General features: G+C 57.1%; 7 protein-coding genes across 7 annotated transcripts; 2 read left to right on the plus strand and 5 right to left on the minus strand.

Annotated features, from left to right (window-relative positions):
* Nucleotides 1-2,942: 2,942 nt before the first annotated feature.
* Nucleotides 2,943-3,545, minus strand: Mala s 7b (putative allergen; the record flags this gene model as incomplete). The annotated part of the gene is made up of 1 exon (XM_018885371.1): nt 2,943-3,545. One exon carries the CDS (start codon nt 3,543-3,545, stop codon nt 2,943-2,945), a length of 603 nt encoding a protein of 200 aa, XP_018741937.1.
* Nucleotides 3,546-5,328: 1,783 nt separating this feature from the next.
* On the minus strand, nt 5,329-7,047 carry MSY001_3471 (uncharacterized protein; the record flags this gene model as incomplete). Its single annotated transcript, XM_018885372.1, has 1 exon — nt 5,329-7,047. One exon carries the CDS (start codon nt 7,045-7,047, stop codon nt 5,329-5,331), a length of 1,719 nt encoding a protein of 572 aa, XP_018741938.1.
* A 28-nt stretch (nt 7,048-7,075) lies between these two features.
* On the minus strand, nt 7,076-8,008 carry MSY001_3472 (uncharacterized protein; the record flags this gene model as incomplete). The annotated part of the gene is made up of 2 exons (XM_018885373.1): nt 7,076-7,816; nt 7,907-8,008. The coding sequence occupies 2 exons, from the start codon at nt 8,006-8,008 to the stop codon at nt 7,076-7,078; spliced, it is 843 nt and encodes a 280-aa protein (XP_018741939.1).
* Nucleotides 8,009-8,317: 309 nt separating this feature from the next.
* Nucleotides 8,318-9,586, plus strand: MSY001_3473 (uncharacterized protein; the record flags this gene model as incomplete). Its single annotated transcript, XM_018885374.1, has 1 exon — nt 8,318-9,586. The coding sequence occupies one exon, from the start codon at nt 8,318-8,320 to the stop codon at nt 9,584-9,586; it is 1,269 nt and encodes a 422-aa protein (XP_018741940.1).
* A 12-nt stretch (nt 9,587-9,598) lies between these two features.
* Nucleotides 9,599-11,440, minus strand: MSY001_3474 (uncharacterized protein; the record flags this gene model as incomplete). The annotated part of the gene is made up of 1 exon (XM_018885375.1): nt 9,599-11,440. One exon carries the CDS (start codon nt 11,438-11,440, stop codon nt 9,599-9,601), a length of 1,842 nt encoding a protein of 613 aa, XP_018741941.1.
* A 382-nt stretch (nt 11,441-11,822) lies between these two features.
* MSY001_3475 (uncharacterized protein) lies at nt 11,823-13,825 on the plus strand (the record flags this gene model as incomplete). Its single annotated transcript, XM_018885377.1, has 2 exons — nt 11,823-12,750; nt 12,825-13,825. The coding sequence occupies 2 exons, from the start codon at nt 11,823-11,825 to the stop codon at nt 13,823-13,825; spliced, it is 1,929 nt and encodes a 642-aa protein (XP_018741942.1).
* Nucleotides 13,822-15,516, minus strand: MSY001_3476 (uncharacterized protein; the record flags this gene model as incomplete). The annotated part of the gene is made up of 1 exon (XM_018885378.1): nt 13,822-15,516. The coding sequence occupies one exon, from the start codon at nt 15,514-15,516 to the stop codon at nt 13,822-13,824; it is 1,695 nt and encodes a 564-aa protein (XP_018741943.1).
* Nucleotides 15,517-15,564: the final 48 nt, after the last annotated feature.

Consider the following 15,564-nt stretch of genomic DNA (forward strand, 5'->3'; position numbering starts at 1 on the left):
CGGTTCGCTCATTTTTCGAAGTAGCGGTCAGCCTCCTCCTAAAGCCAGGTCCGTTTCGTGGCAAGTTAATTCCTCCACTTTCGTACGTTTACCCCGCATTCAGTCCCTTTGGCTGGGTCATATTGGGCACCTATTCGGGCATTGTTTTGGCTCATTCCGCGCTCTTTCTGGGAAGTAATCTTTCTCTATCGCCTCCAGCTTCCCCATTCCCGCTCTATAGTCCTCCTATTCGCCCCCTCTTGCCTCCCATCGTCCTCCTTTCGCCATCCTCACTTGGGCACTAAGGACCACCTTGACAAGGGCAACTAGGGCAGTCATACAGGGCAATTAGGCCAAGGCTGCGTAGCCTGGGCCATCAAATCCTACTCCTTGATCAAGGTCGCTCTCGCTCTGCTAGGCATGACGTGGGGACTTCTCCCTAGGGAATGTCCCCCCCAATGTCAGCCTGCTATCGAGTGTCCCATATGTGGCATACAATCTTCTAACTATGCTCAGCACTACAATCGCCGCCATGGCCAGCGGTCAGGTTGTATCAGGCAGCGCCTGCCTCAAGGGTGGGTCACGGAGCATGGCTTTCTGTACTGTACGTGTGGTGATCTTGTCAGCACGGGGGCCAAGCAACGTCAGTCCCTTGTCCGGCACTGGTATGGCCCTCGACAGGTGCACCACAACGGCCAGGTAATCACGGCGGATACATGCCCTAATCCTGGACGCATTGGACAGGACAGGGAGCTATGGACGGTGCATGCGGGGAAGTACGCAAGCTGCGGAGGCGAGTCACGCTTGCCGCGCGCGGTGGCAACGCCGAGGCCATGACTGAGGTCATTGAGTATTAAAATAGGGGCAGCATGGCTTGCTGATTGTTAAAATGATGATACAGGGGCCGTTCAAATTCGGTCGGCTATCGATCTGGGATGGCAATGCCAAGCCTGTGAGTCTTTAGGCGCATCCATGACCTCAGTGAAGGGAGTATAAGTGGCACACTGTGAGCTAGTAGCGGGTCTTCATATGAGATATTTGGCTGTTGGATTCAAGAGCCCAGAAGAAGAGCTTCTGTTTCTCACTGCATTCGTCCAACTAGGGCCCAATGGTTCGGGCGCTTGTGAGGGAGCAACTGTCGGTGGAGGGCTGCCATGGGGGCGAAGTTCCCCTTTGACTCGGCCGAAGGAGGAAGGTTGTCAGCTTTCGCCTGAGGGATTTGTTCGAGGCCTCTCCCAGTGAGTGGCCCAAGCGCAGAGTTCATCTAAATACATTCATCACTCGTACTATAGCTATACCGTCTCGTCGCCAAGGAATTGGACTCTCTCTACCAGAGTTCCGAACCCACGCCTAGCCAACCAACAATGCAATCTCTATAAACAATGATCAACTCCCTAGTTATTCAAAGAGCTGCAAATAGGGACCATAGCCGGTGCCCCAGGGCGCCTTTTCCGGGTTCTTCACCGGATAGTTGTACAACACGTGGTGATGGTAGGTGCCGGTCACTTTACCGCGCCGCATATCCCCCTCGGATCCGATGTAGAAAATGTTGTTCGAGTCAGGAATGAGTTCCCACCACTGCAGCCGAGGGTCCTCCGAACACGGCTGCAGCGAGAGTATGCCGTTCTTTGTGTCAAAGCCGCCCTCCTTCTGATGGTCCGGGAACTCTGGACCATAAATGTAGCGAGGGCGATTGTCCACGCCACCCACGGTCAAGCACTTGTCTGGGTGCTTCTCACTCCTCACCTGACCGCGCGACAAGTTGTTCGACGACGCCTTGAAGCCCTTCGGTGGCGAGTCACACTGGAAAAACTCGAACCGGTCGTCTGAATTCTCACCATCATGCAGCAGATAGCGGCCATCGGAGCTTTTATGGATAGCCACGCCGGACCGAGACTCAAAGTGCCTCGGACCAGTTGTGAGGATGCTGAGCTTCTTCGGGCCCTGGACGTTGTGGCAGTGCATGTCGGACGCTTGCGTAGGGGCCGCGGCGGCCTGCGTGGCGGCCATGGCAAGTGCAGCGAGAGTAGCAGGAATAGCAAAAGACTTCATCAGGAAGAGTGTGTTGAGACGATGGGAAGTGGGGTGTGTCGATGCGCGCTTTATACGCATTTGCGCCGAGATGCCCCTTGGTGCGGTCACGGTATTGCGACGACAAAATCCGGTGTGGAGGAGAGCTTGATGGCTATCTCGGACTTGCGGCCTCCACGCCATGGCGGCACGTGTGGATCCCCGTACGAAAGTGTGGCGAATATCGGACGTCCGTGACGTTGCCTAGCGATCGGAAAGAAGCTACCTCTATCGTGAATGGGCTGTATGCCTGTCTGGAGATTGGTTCATACTTGTTACCCCTTGCAGACTGAGAGTCAAGCTCTTCAATTCCATGGCTAAATTTTGTTAGAAGCGACCAGCTTGCGAGAATAGGCAAGCTGAGCTTCAACTGCCAGCAACGGAATCTTGGTGGTTAACATTGGCGTTGTATACCAAAATATATGAATAGTAGGAGATGTGTATACTCCCCACATTGTCTTTTCTTTTGGCCACAGACAGCTCCTCGCTTTTGCGACTCTCTTCATTCTCTGTATGTGGGCTACTGCCCCGCTCCGCACCAGTCTAGTATTATCAAAAAGTCTGCCGTCCCAGGCTGCTACCCATGTTTCCTATCCAGGATTTTTGTTCACGTAACGGATACAGTTATGGAACCCTCTGACCCATCTTTTTTCGATATCTCGGTTTCCTGATGCTTCGTCTTTAGACCTGTTTCCTGCTCTGGTTATTTTGGCTCATTTCCCCGACCAAGAAATTGAAACCCAACTACATGAGAGCAAGGCTAGATGCGACATCACTGCGACAGTAATCAACCACTGTTTATGGGACCAGGGCAATCTCTACCTCGATTACTACGGCCCAAAGATCCGACTTTACGACGATCCATATATCGGTTGTCCTGCTGGACGCTCCATTCAGGCGTTCTTCTTGAGATTGAGCACCACATTCAGGCTCGTGCCAGCGGACCAATCTCCATAGGGGGGCCTATCCGAGGGCTGATACTGAGAACATTGCTCCTTAAACTGGTCAATGTCCTTCTTGTCCATTCTGCACGATTTCTTCTTCGGGTCACTTTGGTATTTGCCACTCTTGAGAGCCGAACATGCCTTTTTCGTTGCATCATCGTCCAGTTCTTTCGCACCGGCATCCGGAAGGTTCCCGAACGTTGTATAATAATTGAAACAGTACAATTCATACGGCTCCTTCGGATCCATCTCAATCTTCAGGTCCGTGCCAGCGATCCACTTGGTCGTTTTCACATCTGTAGGGTGGCTCTGGCAGCGCTCCTTAAACCATTTAACGTCGTAATCGGCGACGGAACAGTACTTTTCATTATTCATGTTGTGATACTTGCCACTGTTGAGTGATTTGCAGACATCCTTGGTGACAGTATCGTTAATATGGAACTCGAACAAATCCTTTCCTTGAGCATAGCAGTACATGTTGTGCTTGCTAAGAGTGGGCGAGGCCGAGACAGCGAGGGGGAGGAGTGCCAGAGGAATGAGTTGGAAGAACATGATGGAGTTGCAAAGATTGCGAGGGCGCGCTTTAAGTGCGCGTTGGAATCGGACTAATGTGGCGCGTGCGCCGGAAATCCGTGCCAAGAGAAACTGCCGGACATACAAAGAGCTGAGCCGATTAATAAGCCCACGTGCCATGCAGGGGCTGTCGAGCCATGCGGTCATGGGTATTGACAGCTGAATGGATCGTTCAGAGCAGAACTTTGGGAGAGGCATACTTATCAGGACCATGTCCAATGTAAGGATTACATCCACTTATTAAGGCATTTGTAGGGAAAACTGGTCGTACCATGACGAGTTTCAGCATTGAGCATATTAGATCAAAGGGATCCTAGACCTTAGTACACGAATATCCTTCTTGCACGTTCATCATTTTGATATCCAAATTACTGATACAGTTTGGTAATTGAGAGTATTTTTCTTGAACAAGAGATATGGAATGGGAGAAACGTGGATAACGCTTCTAACTGATATGCGGACTGGGGCATGAAATGCTTTGCTCCTTGACGGAAAGTAAGAGCTTGGACCCTTTCCGTATGTGCTATTTTACACCATGCATTTAAGATCTTCTTGACGCTTGCCTGACAGGATAGGCATATGATCCTCCAAATCGGAAGGAAGTTAAACATAGGCTTCTATTTCAAGTGTCCTTTAAGTCCATTGAGTATCACCATTTGCATTGAATAATTGCTTCTCGTCAGCTACGCCCTCAATGCAGTGGAGTGTCATTAACTCTGTCTACGTTCAACTAAGCAACTATTAATAACGCGTAGAAAACAAGAACTCAAGTATGCACATGACAAAAGCACACCTGCGTATTGCAGAACTGAGTCGTCTTTCCAAAGGCTGATAGGTTCTAATGGTGGGTTTCAACGCCCACCGACAGATCTATCACAGGCTCAAGGTCCGTTCCAGCGTAGAAACCACGTCCCACCTTGTCTACTGCTGCGCAACGATCCGTGAACCACTGCACGTCATAGCTGGCAACCCTGCACGACCGTTTCGTCGGTTCATCTTGGTACTTGCCACTTGAGAGTGTACCGCATACATCCTTCGTCGCCTGGATATCAAGTCTGCTCCTCGCGGCACTGTGTGGGCCTTTTCCCATATCCGAAGGATAGCTAAAGCAGTACAGATCAAACTCAAGTGGAGTCTGAATGGTGGTACCAGCACTAAATTTGGTGCCTTTCGGGGCCTTCTCGTCGACGTGACTTTGGCAGCGCTCCTGGAACCACTTCACATCATAATCCTTGACTCTGCAAATAGTCTCGTCAGCATTGAAAACATAACGGCCACTTGTGAGAGTGTCGCAAATTTGGCCCGTCGCTGTTCCGTCGTTCCTGAACTTGGACAGGTCCGGCTCACGGCGGAAGCAGAACAGGTCGTGGTCTCTCAATGGTTCCGGCCCGGGGGCAGCCAAGACAGCAAGAGGAAGCAATGCCAAGTGGATGAGCTGGGAGAACATGGTGGTCGACAATAGTTACTGAGGGCGAGCTTAAGTACCGTCGTTTTTTGGACCCGTGTGGTTCGAGCGCCGGATTTCCATGTACCAAAAAGCAATCGGACATGCAACGGCTGGAACCGATTAATAAGCTGAACATGCTTCTCAGGGGATATCCACCGGTGGACCAAGCGGTCATGCGCGTTGGCAACGAGAAGCGTACGGGCACGAACATTGGAAAAGCAAAATCTCTCAGACCTTTGGTCAACGAGAATTCGACATGAATCAGAACAGGCAGGCTTTCCTAGCCTGGGCCGGGGCTCATGAGTATAAACGATCCTACTTTTCTACTTTAGGTTTTTTAGCAGGCCGATCTTCATCTGAACGGGGCCCTCGATAGGCCTCCAAGGCAGCCGCTCGACTCTGCTTCAAGTTGACGATGGGCGACCGGTAATCATCCTCTGGCTTCGCCACTTGACTGCGCCGAAAGAGAGCCCCCTTATTCTCGGTAGCGCTCGGGTCCACGAGATACTGGGTCCAGGCACTGGCTGGTGATGGATGAGATAGCGCCGATGATATATATTTTGAATCAGCCTGGCCCTTCTCGTACCGGTCCGAAATTGACTGGGTAGATTCACGTCGAAGCTCAGGCACCCAGGCGCGAACATACGCACAGCGCTCGTCGAAACGATCCGCCTGTCGACCCGGATGAAAAATGCGGAAAAACGGGGCGGCATCGGCACCGGTACCGGCGACCCACTGCCAGTTGCCGGGATTGCTTGCAGGATCCGCATCCACGAGCGTATCCCAAAACCAAGCCTCGCCAAGGCGCCAATGAATCCGCAGGTTCTTCGTCAACACCGAGGCGACAACCATGCGCACCCGATTGTGCATCCATCCAGTCTCCCACAGCTGACGCATTCCCGCATCGACCAACGGAATGCCAGTATGACCCGACTTCCAGCACTCGAACGCAGCCCGTGCCTCGAGCGCGGCGTGCTCGTCACCACGAGAGTGAGTGTCTTCCTGACACGCCTGTTGTACTTGCGGGGCCTTCGCCGGCCATTCCCATGGAAAAGAGTCAAACCGCGGATTGTGATTCCGCTCCGCGAGATCAGGCTCGTGGTATAACAGATGGTAGTTGAATTCGCGCCAGAAGAGCTCACGCTCAAACGTATCGGCGGACGCGACAGCGGCCTTGTTCTGGCCCGACCGAAATTGTGAGCGAGTCTTGCGAGTTTCGTACAGAACGCGATGGGGACTAATTTCGCCGTGGGCGAGGTAGGGCGATAATCTCGACGTCGCCTTTTCATAGGGCAGGTCCCGGTTTGTCTGGTAGTCATGCAGCAGGTCTTCCAAAAAAGTGCGCAGGGCATGCTCCGCCTGCTCAGCGCCGGGCTTCCACGAGAAGTTGCGTGCCCACGCAGGATCAAACGGCTCTGCAGGGCGGTCCCAATCGAGGACTTCGACCGCGTCCGAGTCTCGACAAGCACGGACCAATGCCTCTCCCTCGCCGTCCGCCGAGCTAGCCGCTTGTGGCGGGGGCTCGTCGAGCAGGCGAGGCTGGATCGACATCAGCTTTTTTGAAAAGGGCGTATAGACGCGGTAGTAGCCTCCCTGTCCTGTCTTGACATCCCATGGCTCATGCACTGTGTGCGCCGTATAGGCTTGCAGAGCGATGTCGGCCTGCTCTAGGATTCGTGTGAAGGACGCGTCTTGCTCCGCCGTCGTCCCGCCCCAGCGCCGATTCACATAAACCTTCTCAATGCCCTTTTTCTGTACTAGAATATTGGCTACCGCTGGATAGGATGCCTGGAGACACACCAACGGCACATGGAGACGCTCAAGTTGCGCGCGGAGGAGCGGCAGAGACTTGCGTGTCCACCACGTGAAAGCAGCGCCCGGCCGCCGCTGCGTGGGGTCTTCGACAAAGAGAGCTATAACGCTTCCACCCTGCTGCGATGCCTGTCTCAGGGCATGGTACAGTGCCGGGTTATCGAGGGTGCGCAAGCACGGGCCCAGCACCGTGATGATCGTCATGGCGACCGTGACGGGCATATCTAGAGCCAATAAGTAGATGTGATGACTAAAGGAGCTTGATATCGCGAAGACGCTCGAGCAGGAATTCGTGGGCCGTGAGCGACGTCGAATACCGTGATGGGTTCTCCGGCGTGATGCAGCAGGGAAGCGGGTCTAGCGGCACATCAGGGTTGGGATGGAGAAAGTAGGGGACAGAGAATCTCGGTTTGCCCCTCTTTTCGTTCAGGGGGTTGACGACACGGTGCGTGGTCGACGGATATACGTGGTTGGTGAGTCGCTGCAGCATATCGCCGATGTTGACGACGATCGCATCGCCCTGTGTCGTGATAGGCAGCCAGGCCCCATCACTGAGGACCTCGAGGCCCTCGGCACTTGCACCGACCAGCAGTGTAATCAAGTTGATGTCCTCGTGCGCGCCTGCCCGTACATTCGGGACATCCTCCTCAGCCATAGGCGGGTAGTGAATCGGCCGGAGGATCGAGTTGCCTTGATCGACGATGCGGTCGAAAAATGTCTCGGGCAGCCCGATATAGAGGGCGAGGGCGCGCAAAATGCGCACGCCCAGACTGTCGAGCGCATCAAAGAGCTGGCGCGCCTGCATCTGAAATGCTGGCACTTCGGATGGCCATACATTCGGCGCCATGACGTCGGCATACTTCGAGTCCCGAGGTATATCGCGGCCGACGTGCCAGAACTCTTTAAGGTCAGCCCACTGAGACCCTTTGGCCGTCTCGACCATAAAGGGAGTGTATCCTCGCGCGCCGCCTATGCCAGGTATGTGGTACTTCTGCTTCACAGACGTTGGTAGTGCAAAAAATGCCTGGAACGCCTCGTACGCGGACGTGATTACCTCCGAAGGGATCCCGTGCCCACTCACACAACAGAATCCATACTTCTGAAACGTCTGCCCCATTTCTCGCACAAAAGCGTCCCGCTCGCTATCGTAGCGGCGAATGTCCAGCGTGGGGACGTGGTCCATGGTGGGTCGAGGCAAGAGACGGCTGCGATAACCTCCACATGACGCGCCGCGTGCGCTAGCATGGCCGGAGTCTACGCCGACGCGCAGTGGTGGGCGCGACTACTGACGCACTATTGTGAGACTAGATTCATCAAGAGGGCCCCTCTCCCAAACAAGTCGGCACGATGCTGCCAGGTCCCGGATAGATAAGAGAGATACAGCTCGGCTATACCGATATGCGCAGGTCCAAATCCGACGGATCCGAGTAATGACGTAAGCATCAAATGACTCAAGAAAAAAGTGTAGTCGCGCAGATAGCGTGTCACCTCGATGGAACGCATAGAGAGCCCATCCAGCTCTCTAGACAAGGAGGTGGTGCTGGAGAAGCAGGTTACTCAGACCTGTGAAGAGCCGCCCGATGGCAGCCTGAGGGGCTGGCTCCAGGTGCTCGGTGCTCATCTGCTTGTCTTGAATGGGTGGGGCTATATGACGTCCTTTGGTATCTTCCAGCCCTACTACGTGAATAACCTACAGCACTCCCCCTCAGATATTGCATGGATTGGATCCCTTGAGATCTTTTTCCTCTTTGGCATGTCGATCATCACTGGTCGAGCATCAGATGCAGGGTATGCGCGCCACCTGATCGTATTGGGGGTGTGTCTGCAGATGGTGGGCGTGTTTACAACGTCTGTGTGCAAAGAGTACTGGCAGGTTCTGCTTGCCCAAGGTGTATGCCAGGGTATTGGCAATGGATTTGCGTTTGCGCCGGCCGTCTCAGTCGTGTCATCCTACTTTAAAAAGAACCGGGTGGTGGCAATGTGTTTGATGTCCTGTGGCACATCGACGGGTGGCCTGATCTTTCCCGCTATTGCCGAAACGCTCCTCCCCTCAATTGGCTTCGGGTGGACGGTGCGTGTGATGGGCTTTGTCATGCTTTTTAATGGCGTGGTTGCGATCATCTTGATCCGTCCCTACGTCCCGCCACGGCGTGGGCCTATACTGGAGTTGTCCACATTCAAGGAGCCTACTTTTTCCCTGTTTACACTGGGCTGCTTCTTTGCCTTTTGGGGCAACTTTGTGGCCTTCTTTTTCGTGCGTACCTTTGCGCAGGAAAAGTTCCAGGCCGACGACTCGACGACGTTCAACCTCATGCTTGTAATGAACGGCATTGGCTTCCCCGGTCGCATCATACCCGCTATCATCGCCGACCGCATAGGCCCCATCAACTCGATCATCCCTGTCATGGTGATCTTGGGTATCCTCACGGGCTGCTGGATGGCTGTGAAAAGTATGTCGGGCATGTGGGCGTTTGTCGTGTTCTACGGTTTGTTTTCTGCGGCCATGATGGGCCTGGCGCCCGCCTCTGTGCCGAGCCTATCGCCGCATGTCAGCAAGAATGGCATGCATATAGGCCTCTTCTTCTCTGTCGCTAGTCTTGCGGGACTCAGCGGCACCCCCATTGCGGGCCGCCTCATTACCATCCAAGATGGCAAGTTCACCGGGGCACAGGCGTTTGGATGTGTCTCGTTCCTGGTGGGCGCCGTGTTCGTCATTGCGGCGAGATATATGAAGGGAAAATTCGAGTTGAAACGGTTGTAATGCTATAGGAAATCAGTCACGGTCGCGAATCATATCGGCAGCGAATTCAGCGAGACCGTACAGTGTACTAGACAGGTGCGCCGAAACCTGCACAGGCAGGATCGACGCATCAACAATGCGGACATTGGTCGCGCCATACAGGGAGAAGCGTGGTCCGACGACGCCACCATCGGCATGGGGCATCATCGAGCAGGTGCCGATCGGGTGCGACACCGTGCCAAAGCCGTAGCCTTTGCCTTCCAGACCAAGAATCCACGCGCGCCACGCATCGTAGTTATTCTCATTGTCTGGCACCAGGTCTGTGCCGGGCACATTTTCGCCTTGCTCGAACCCAGGCTGCTTGCTCATGTGGCGGAAGAGCCGACGGTTCGTGCGCATCGAAGCGACCTGGAAATCCATGTCAATGGGCACGGCAAAGTAGTTCGGATCCAGCGTCGGCGGCGCAAAGGCATCCGGCGACGTTACATGCACCGAGCCGCGCGAGAAAGGCAGCAGGAACCACGTGTCGATGCCGTACGAGTTGGCCGGGTAGCCCGTGTCGAAAAAGTGCTCCGTAACTGGCGCACCCTGCTCCAGGAACGAGTGCATCACGTACTTCCAGTGCTGCTGCAGTGTGCTCGCATGCACCACATGGCCCTGCGACTGCAGCTTCTTCGACCACTCGTCCAGGTGCTCGTACATGTACTTCCTCACCTGGGTGGCATTCCGGAACAGCTGGTAGATGTTTGAGTTGGCAATCGTATTCGACGGACCGCCGCCAGTGTAGTTGACATTCGCCTTGAGGCCCATGGTGTTCATCGTCTGCTCTTGCAGATTCTTGCCCACACCCGGCAGGTTGATTACTTGCCGAATGCCCGCCTTCTCTAGGACATTTTTCGCGCCGACACCCGAGCGCTCGAGGATACCGGGCGTGTTCAACGCACCGGCCGCGAGGATCACGTCGCCATTCGCATGGACGACCGTCGGCTTGTCCTCCGCTTTACCCTGCACCTGAACCCCTGTGGCCGTGCGCGGAGTGCCGTCGTTCCACAGCAGGTGAGTGACGCGGTTGCCCAGCAAGATGTGCAGGTTGTCGTGCGTGCCATTCAGGTACATATACGACGCCTGGCGAGTATCTTGCTGGCTGATCGACGTAGGCGTGAAGGCAACACCGGTGTTGTTACCATCGCACTGGTCACGGAGCGTGGGCGCATGGAGAACAGCGTTGACCGCCTCTATAAAGACGCGGGGCGCAGGGCCCGTGAACATGCGCTTGGCGAGGTGGATAGGCGAGAAACCAATGGACAGAGGGCCATTCTTGCCGTGCGCTGAGGGAACATAGTCAGCGCCAGCCTTGCGCTGCGCTGCGTTGGGCGGCACAAACGATTCGGCGCGGTTCATGTACGACTGCAGCGTAGCAAAGTTAAAGCGGTCGTCGCCCACAATGTCACCCAGCAAATCGTACTGAGACTTGGCAGCACGGTTCCATGCGGCGCCATTAATGGCCGTGGATCCGCCCAGCACGCGGCCCCCACGGATCTTGCGCGTGTGGTTGCCAATCACAGCCTGCGGCGTGGTCTTAAAGGCCCAGTCCAGCGGCGTATCATACACGGCGCCGTACTTGGAGACCTTGTAGATGTCGGGATTCTTGCGCTCGTCCGTACCTGGCTCGATCACCAGCACCTTCGTGCCCTTCTCTTCAGCCAGGCGCCGGCTCACGACGAGGCCCGATAGACCTCCACCGACAACGATGTAGTCCCATGCGGTGCCTTGGACTTCGTTCGGATGCCAGTGAAACTGCGCTGCCTCGGCACTATGGAGGGCCAAGAGCACAGCCGCACAGAGGGCAACGATCTGATGCAGGAGACTAGCCATGTGGCGCAACCATAGGGCGGGTCTATGCCTTTATAGACATATCTGCGCTCGTCGGTGTCACGGCGACGGAAGACCGAACCGGAAATGGCACTGCATCCTCCACTCTTAAGCACTTTTTCATTGGAGACATCGCAAACTAAGAGTGAGCCCCATGTGGGACGCAGGAACTCCGAAGTACGAAAGAAGATCGAGGCGGAGTCGAACTGAGGACATAAAAGATACTACGGGCATCCAAGGCGACAGACCAGGGGCTCGTCTCGGCAGCGGGTGATCGTGGAGGTGGCAGATACACAACCAATCACATCCAACGCTGAGGTTTCTCCGGCCCCGCTCGATCACTTGACATGGCTCGAGCCACGCACGGCCCGACCCAACTTCCACCATGTCGTGCCGCCCTATTTCGAATGTTGATATGCCGGACCCTTGGGTTCTCGCAGCGAATGGCCAGTACTACCTGACCTTTACGCTGGGTGACCGCATTGAGATCTGGGCCTCGAACAACATCGAGGACTTCCACCAGCCGCAAAAGAGCCTGGTGTGGCGTCCCGATGGCTCGGGGTGGGCGCCTGGTATCTGGGCGCCGGAGCTGCACCAGCTGAACGGTGCATGGTACATTTACTTCAGTGGTGAGAAGCCGGGCCAGGGCCCCGCGTCGCACCGCACGCTTGTGCTGCGCTCGCAGAACCCAGACCCTATGGACCCGAGCGGCTGGCAGTTCCTGGGCCCCCTCCAGGGTGTGCCGGACCACTGGGCGATTGATGCGACCGTGTTCACGCTGCAGGGTCAGCTGTACTGCTGCTACTCCGGCTGGCCCATCGGTGACAACTCCGACACCGAGCAGGACCTGTTCCTCGTCAAGCTCGCGTCGCCGACGGAGGCGATTCCCGACACGCTGATCACCATCTCGAAGCCGACCGAGCATTGGGAGCGCCCTGACGGCGGCAAGCGCGGCGTGAACGAGGGCCCATCGTTTGTCGAATTCTCCGGCTTCCGCGGTATTGTGTACAGTGCGCATGGCAGCTGGACATGCGACTACAAGCTGGGTCTCCTGGCGCTCGTGGGCAACGACCCACTGAACCCCCAGTCGTGGAAGAAGCGCTCGGCGCCGCTGCTCATGAGCGAGCGCTCCAAGGGCGGCCCCTACGGTCCCGGCCATGCGTCGTTTGTGCCGACGAGCGACGGGCGCGTCCTGTGCATGTTCCACTGCACACCGAAGGTCGACGACGGATGGGACAACCGGAAGGCGCGTGTCATGTGCCTGCAGGCACAGGACTTTGACCTGAATGCGTCGCACTGCTGCTGTGCTACAGGTGAGAGCCCCGGCGAAAAGCATGGGCCCGCCAAGGCATTCGGGAAGGCCATAAACTTTATCAAGAATCTGTAGCTTCTTCACTCCACATGAAGGCCATCCGGTTTCACCAGCCTGGCGATCTCGACGTGATTGTGTGCGACACGGTGCCGGCGCCCGAGTGCGGCCCCGATGACGTGCTCATCAAGCCTGAGATCGCAGGTGTCAACTTTATTGACACCTACTTCCGCTCGGGCCTGTACCCCGCTGAGCTCCCGATGACCCTCGGGCAGGAGTGTGGCGGCCGCGTCGTTGAGGTCGGCGCCCATGTCACGGACCTGGCCGAGGGCGACCGCGTTGTGGCGCTAACGACGGGTTCGTTTGCGGAGCGCATCCTCGTCGAGCGTCGGCGGGTCGTCAAGCTGCCCGTTGAGATCGATACCCGCACCGCCACCGCGGCGCTGACGCAGGGCCTAACGGCGCTGACGCTGGCGCACGCGGCGTACGCGGTCCAGCGGGACGACTGGGTGCTCGTTCATGCGGCGGCCGGTGGCACTGGCCTCCTGCTCGTGCAGATCGCGACGCACCTGGGCGCCAAAGTGATCGGTACTACATCTACGCGGGAGAAGGCTGAGCTGGTCAAGCGCCACGGCGCTGCGCATGTCTTTCTGTACGACGACGACCTTGTGGCGCGTGTGAACGAGGTGACGGGCGGCACAGGCGTGCATGTTGTGTACGACTCGGTCGGCAAGTCGACGTTCGACCGCGACTTTGAGCTGATTGCGCGTCTCGGCACGCTCGTGAGCTTTGGACAGTCGAGTGGCGTGCCAGAGCCCGTGTCCCTGCACCGCCTGTCCTCGAAGAACATCAAGCTCCTGCGCCCAAGTCTCTACAACTACCTGGCGACACAGGCCGAGATGGAGCACTATACGGGCCTCCTACTGGACATGCTGAAGCACGAGACGCTGCATGTGAATGTGTGGCGCGAGTATGTGCTGAGCGCCGAGGGCGTGCAGACGGCGCAGCGTGACCTGCTGAGCCGTCGAACGACGGGCAAGCTGCTTATGCGTGTGCTACCGAGCGTGGAAGATAGCTAGAAGAACGAGCGCCCAAAGGTGCCGCCCTCCATGTTGCATGGCTTGGGCGACAGTTCGAGGATCGAGTAGTGGATCAGATTGAGTGCCTTGAGCGCAGCGGCCTCGTGGATCACGCACGAGATGTTGATCTCGTTCGCGCCCTGACTGATCATCTCAATGTTGACGTTGCCTTCCGCGAGCGTACTGAACATGCGGCCAGCCACACCGACCATGTGCCGCATTTCCTTGCCGACGAGGCTAAGAATCACCATGTTGCGCAGCACGCTCACGGTGCCAATGTGCTCCAGCTCCGCACTGAGCCGCTCGAGCGTGCGCGGCTTGAGCTCGGCCGTCATGGCCATCGACACGTGCACCTCCGACGTCGAAATCAGGTCGACCACGACGCCGTAGCGGTTGAGCGTGCCAAAGATGCGCGCGAAAAAGCCGTGGCTGATGGTTTTGCGGTTGCTGTGCACGTTCAGCACGAGGATGTTGTCCTTGATTGTCACGGCCGTCGGCGCTTTGCGCCGCTCCGCCACGACGTCCGGCGTGCAGGAGCCTGACGGCGGGCCAGGCTGCTCGACATGCCCGTCAACGAAGGGATCGTGCCGGATATCGTCGTCGACGGACACGGACGTGTGGTCAGGGAAGATGACCGTGCCCGAGCCGGTCGGGTTCTCCACGTTTTTGATGCGGATCGGCACCGACTTTTTGATGGCCTGCTCCATCGTGAACGGATGGATGACCTCACTGCCATAGTACGTGAGCTCGGCGGCCTCTTCCGGCGTGATGGACGGGACGAGGCGCGCCGTCGGGACCTTGCGGGGATCCGCAGTAAACACGCCGTCGACCTCCTTCCAGATCTGCAGCTCACTCGCCTTGAGGCCGACGGCACAGAGCGCCGCACACAGGTCCGTGTAGCCACGGCCGACCTGGCTGAGCAGCGAGCCGGGCACATTGCCGAAGTAGCCCGTGACCACCGGCACGCCGCTGCACGCGCGGATCTTGTCGGCGAGCACGACAGAGAGCGCGTCGTAGAACGGCTGCTCCAGATAGTTGCTGCTTTCCCAGGTGTTGGACGGCGGACGCACAATGTCCTCGTCGATCTCGCTCACGACCGATTCGAGCGTGATGAGGTCCGACGCAATGCCGCGGTCCTTCAGCGCGGCACACACGATGCAGCACGCGAGGCGCTCGCCCAGTCCCATAATCACATCGCGCGAGCGCGGCGAGACCTCGTTGAGGATCCTCGCCGCCTGGAGGAACTCGCGCAGGCTATCGCACTCGGCGACAATGTCGCTTTCGAGCTGTGCACGCAGCTCGCTGCTGTTCGGCACGGCCGTCGCGGCCGCGTCGAGGTGGTCCTGCTGGATCTTGTCGACGGTAGCGTGGAACGACGGCGCGCCTTCGATCTGCGACGACGAGAGCGAGCCGCCATGGAACGACGACGACATGGGTGTCGATCCAGTTGACAGCGGCGCACAGGCCGACGACATGGCCTCCTGGCTCGCCTGGAGCAGCAGGTTCGTCGTGCCCAGCGCCTTGGTCTGCCCGGAGCGCGCCGAGCAAACGATCACGACGCGGTTCGTCTGCAGGTACGACGGCGTGATCGAGTCGACGATCGTCGTGAGGAACTTGCCCACGCTCGTTCCACCATACTTCTGCACGACCCACGGCGCGTCCGGGGGCGGCCGCGGCGCCGGAGGGACCATCGTAGTGCGAGTCACGAAGAGGCCGCAGCCGATGGCACGTGATGCGAG

This window comes from Malassezia sympodialis, genomic scaffold (assembly GCF_000349305.1).
Source record: "Malassezia sympodialis ATCC 42132 genomic scaffold, msy_sf_30, whole genome shotgun sequence".
Taxonomy (NCBI): Eukaryota; Fungi; Basidiomycota; class Malasseziomycetes; order Malasseziales; family Malasseziaceae; genus Malassezia; species Malassezia sympodialis.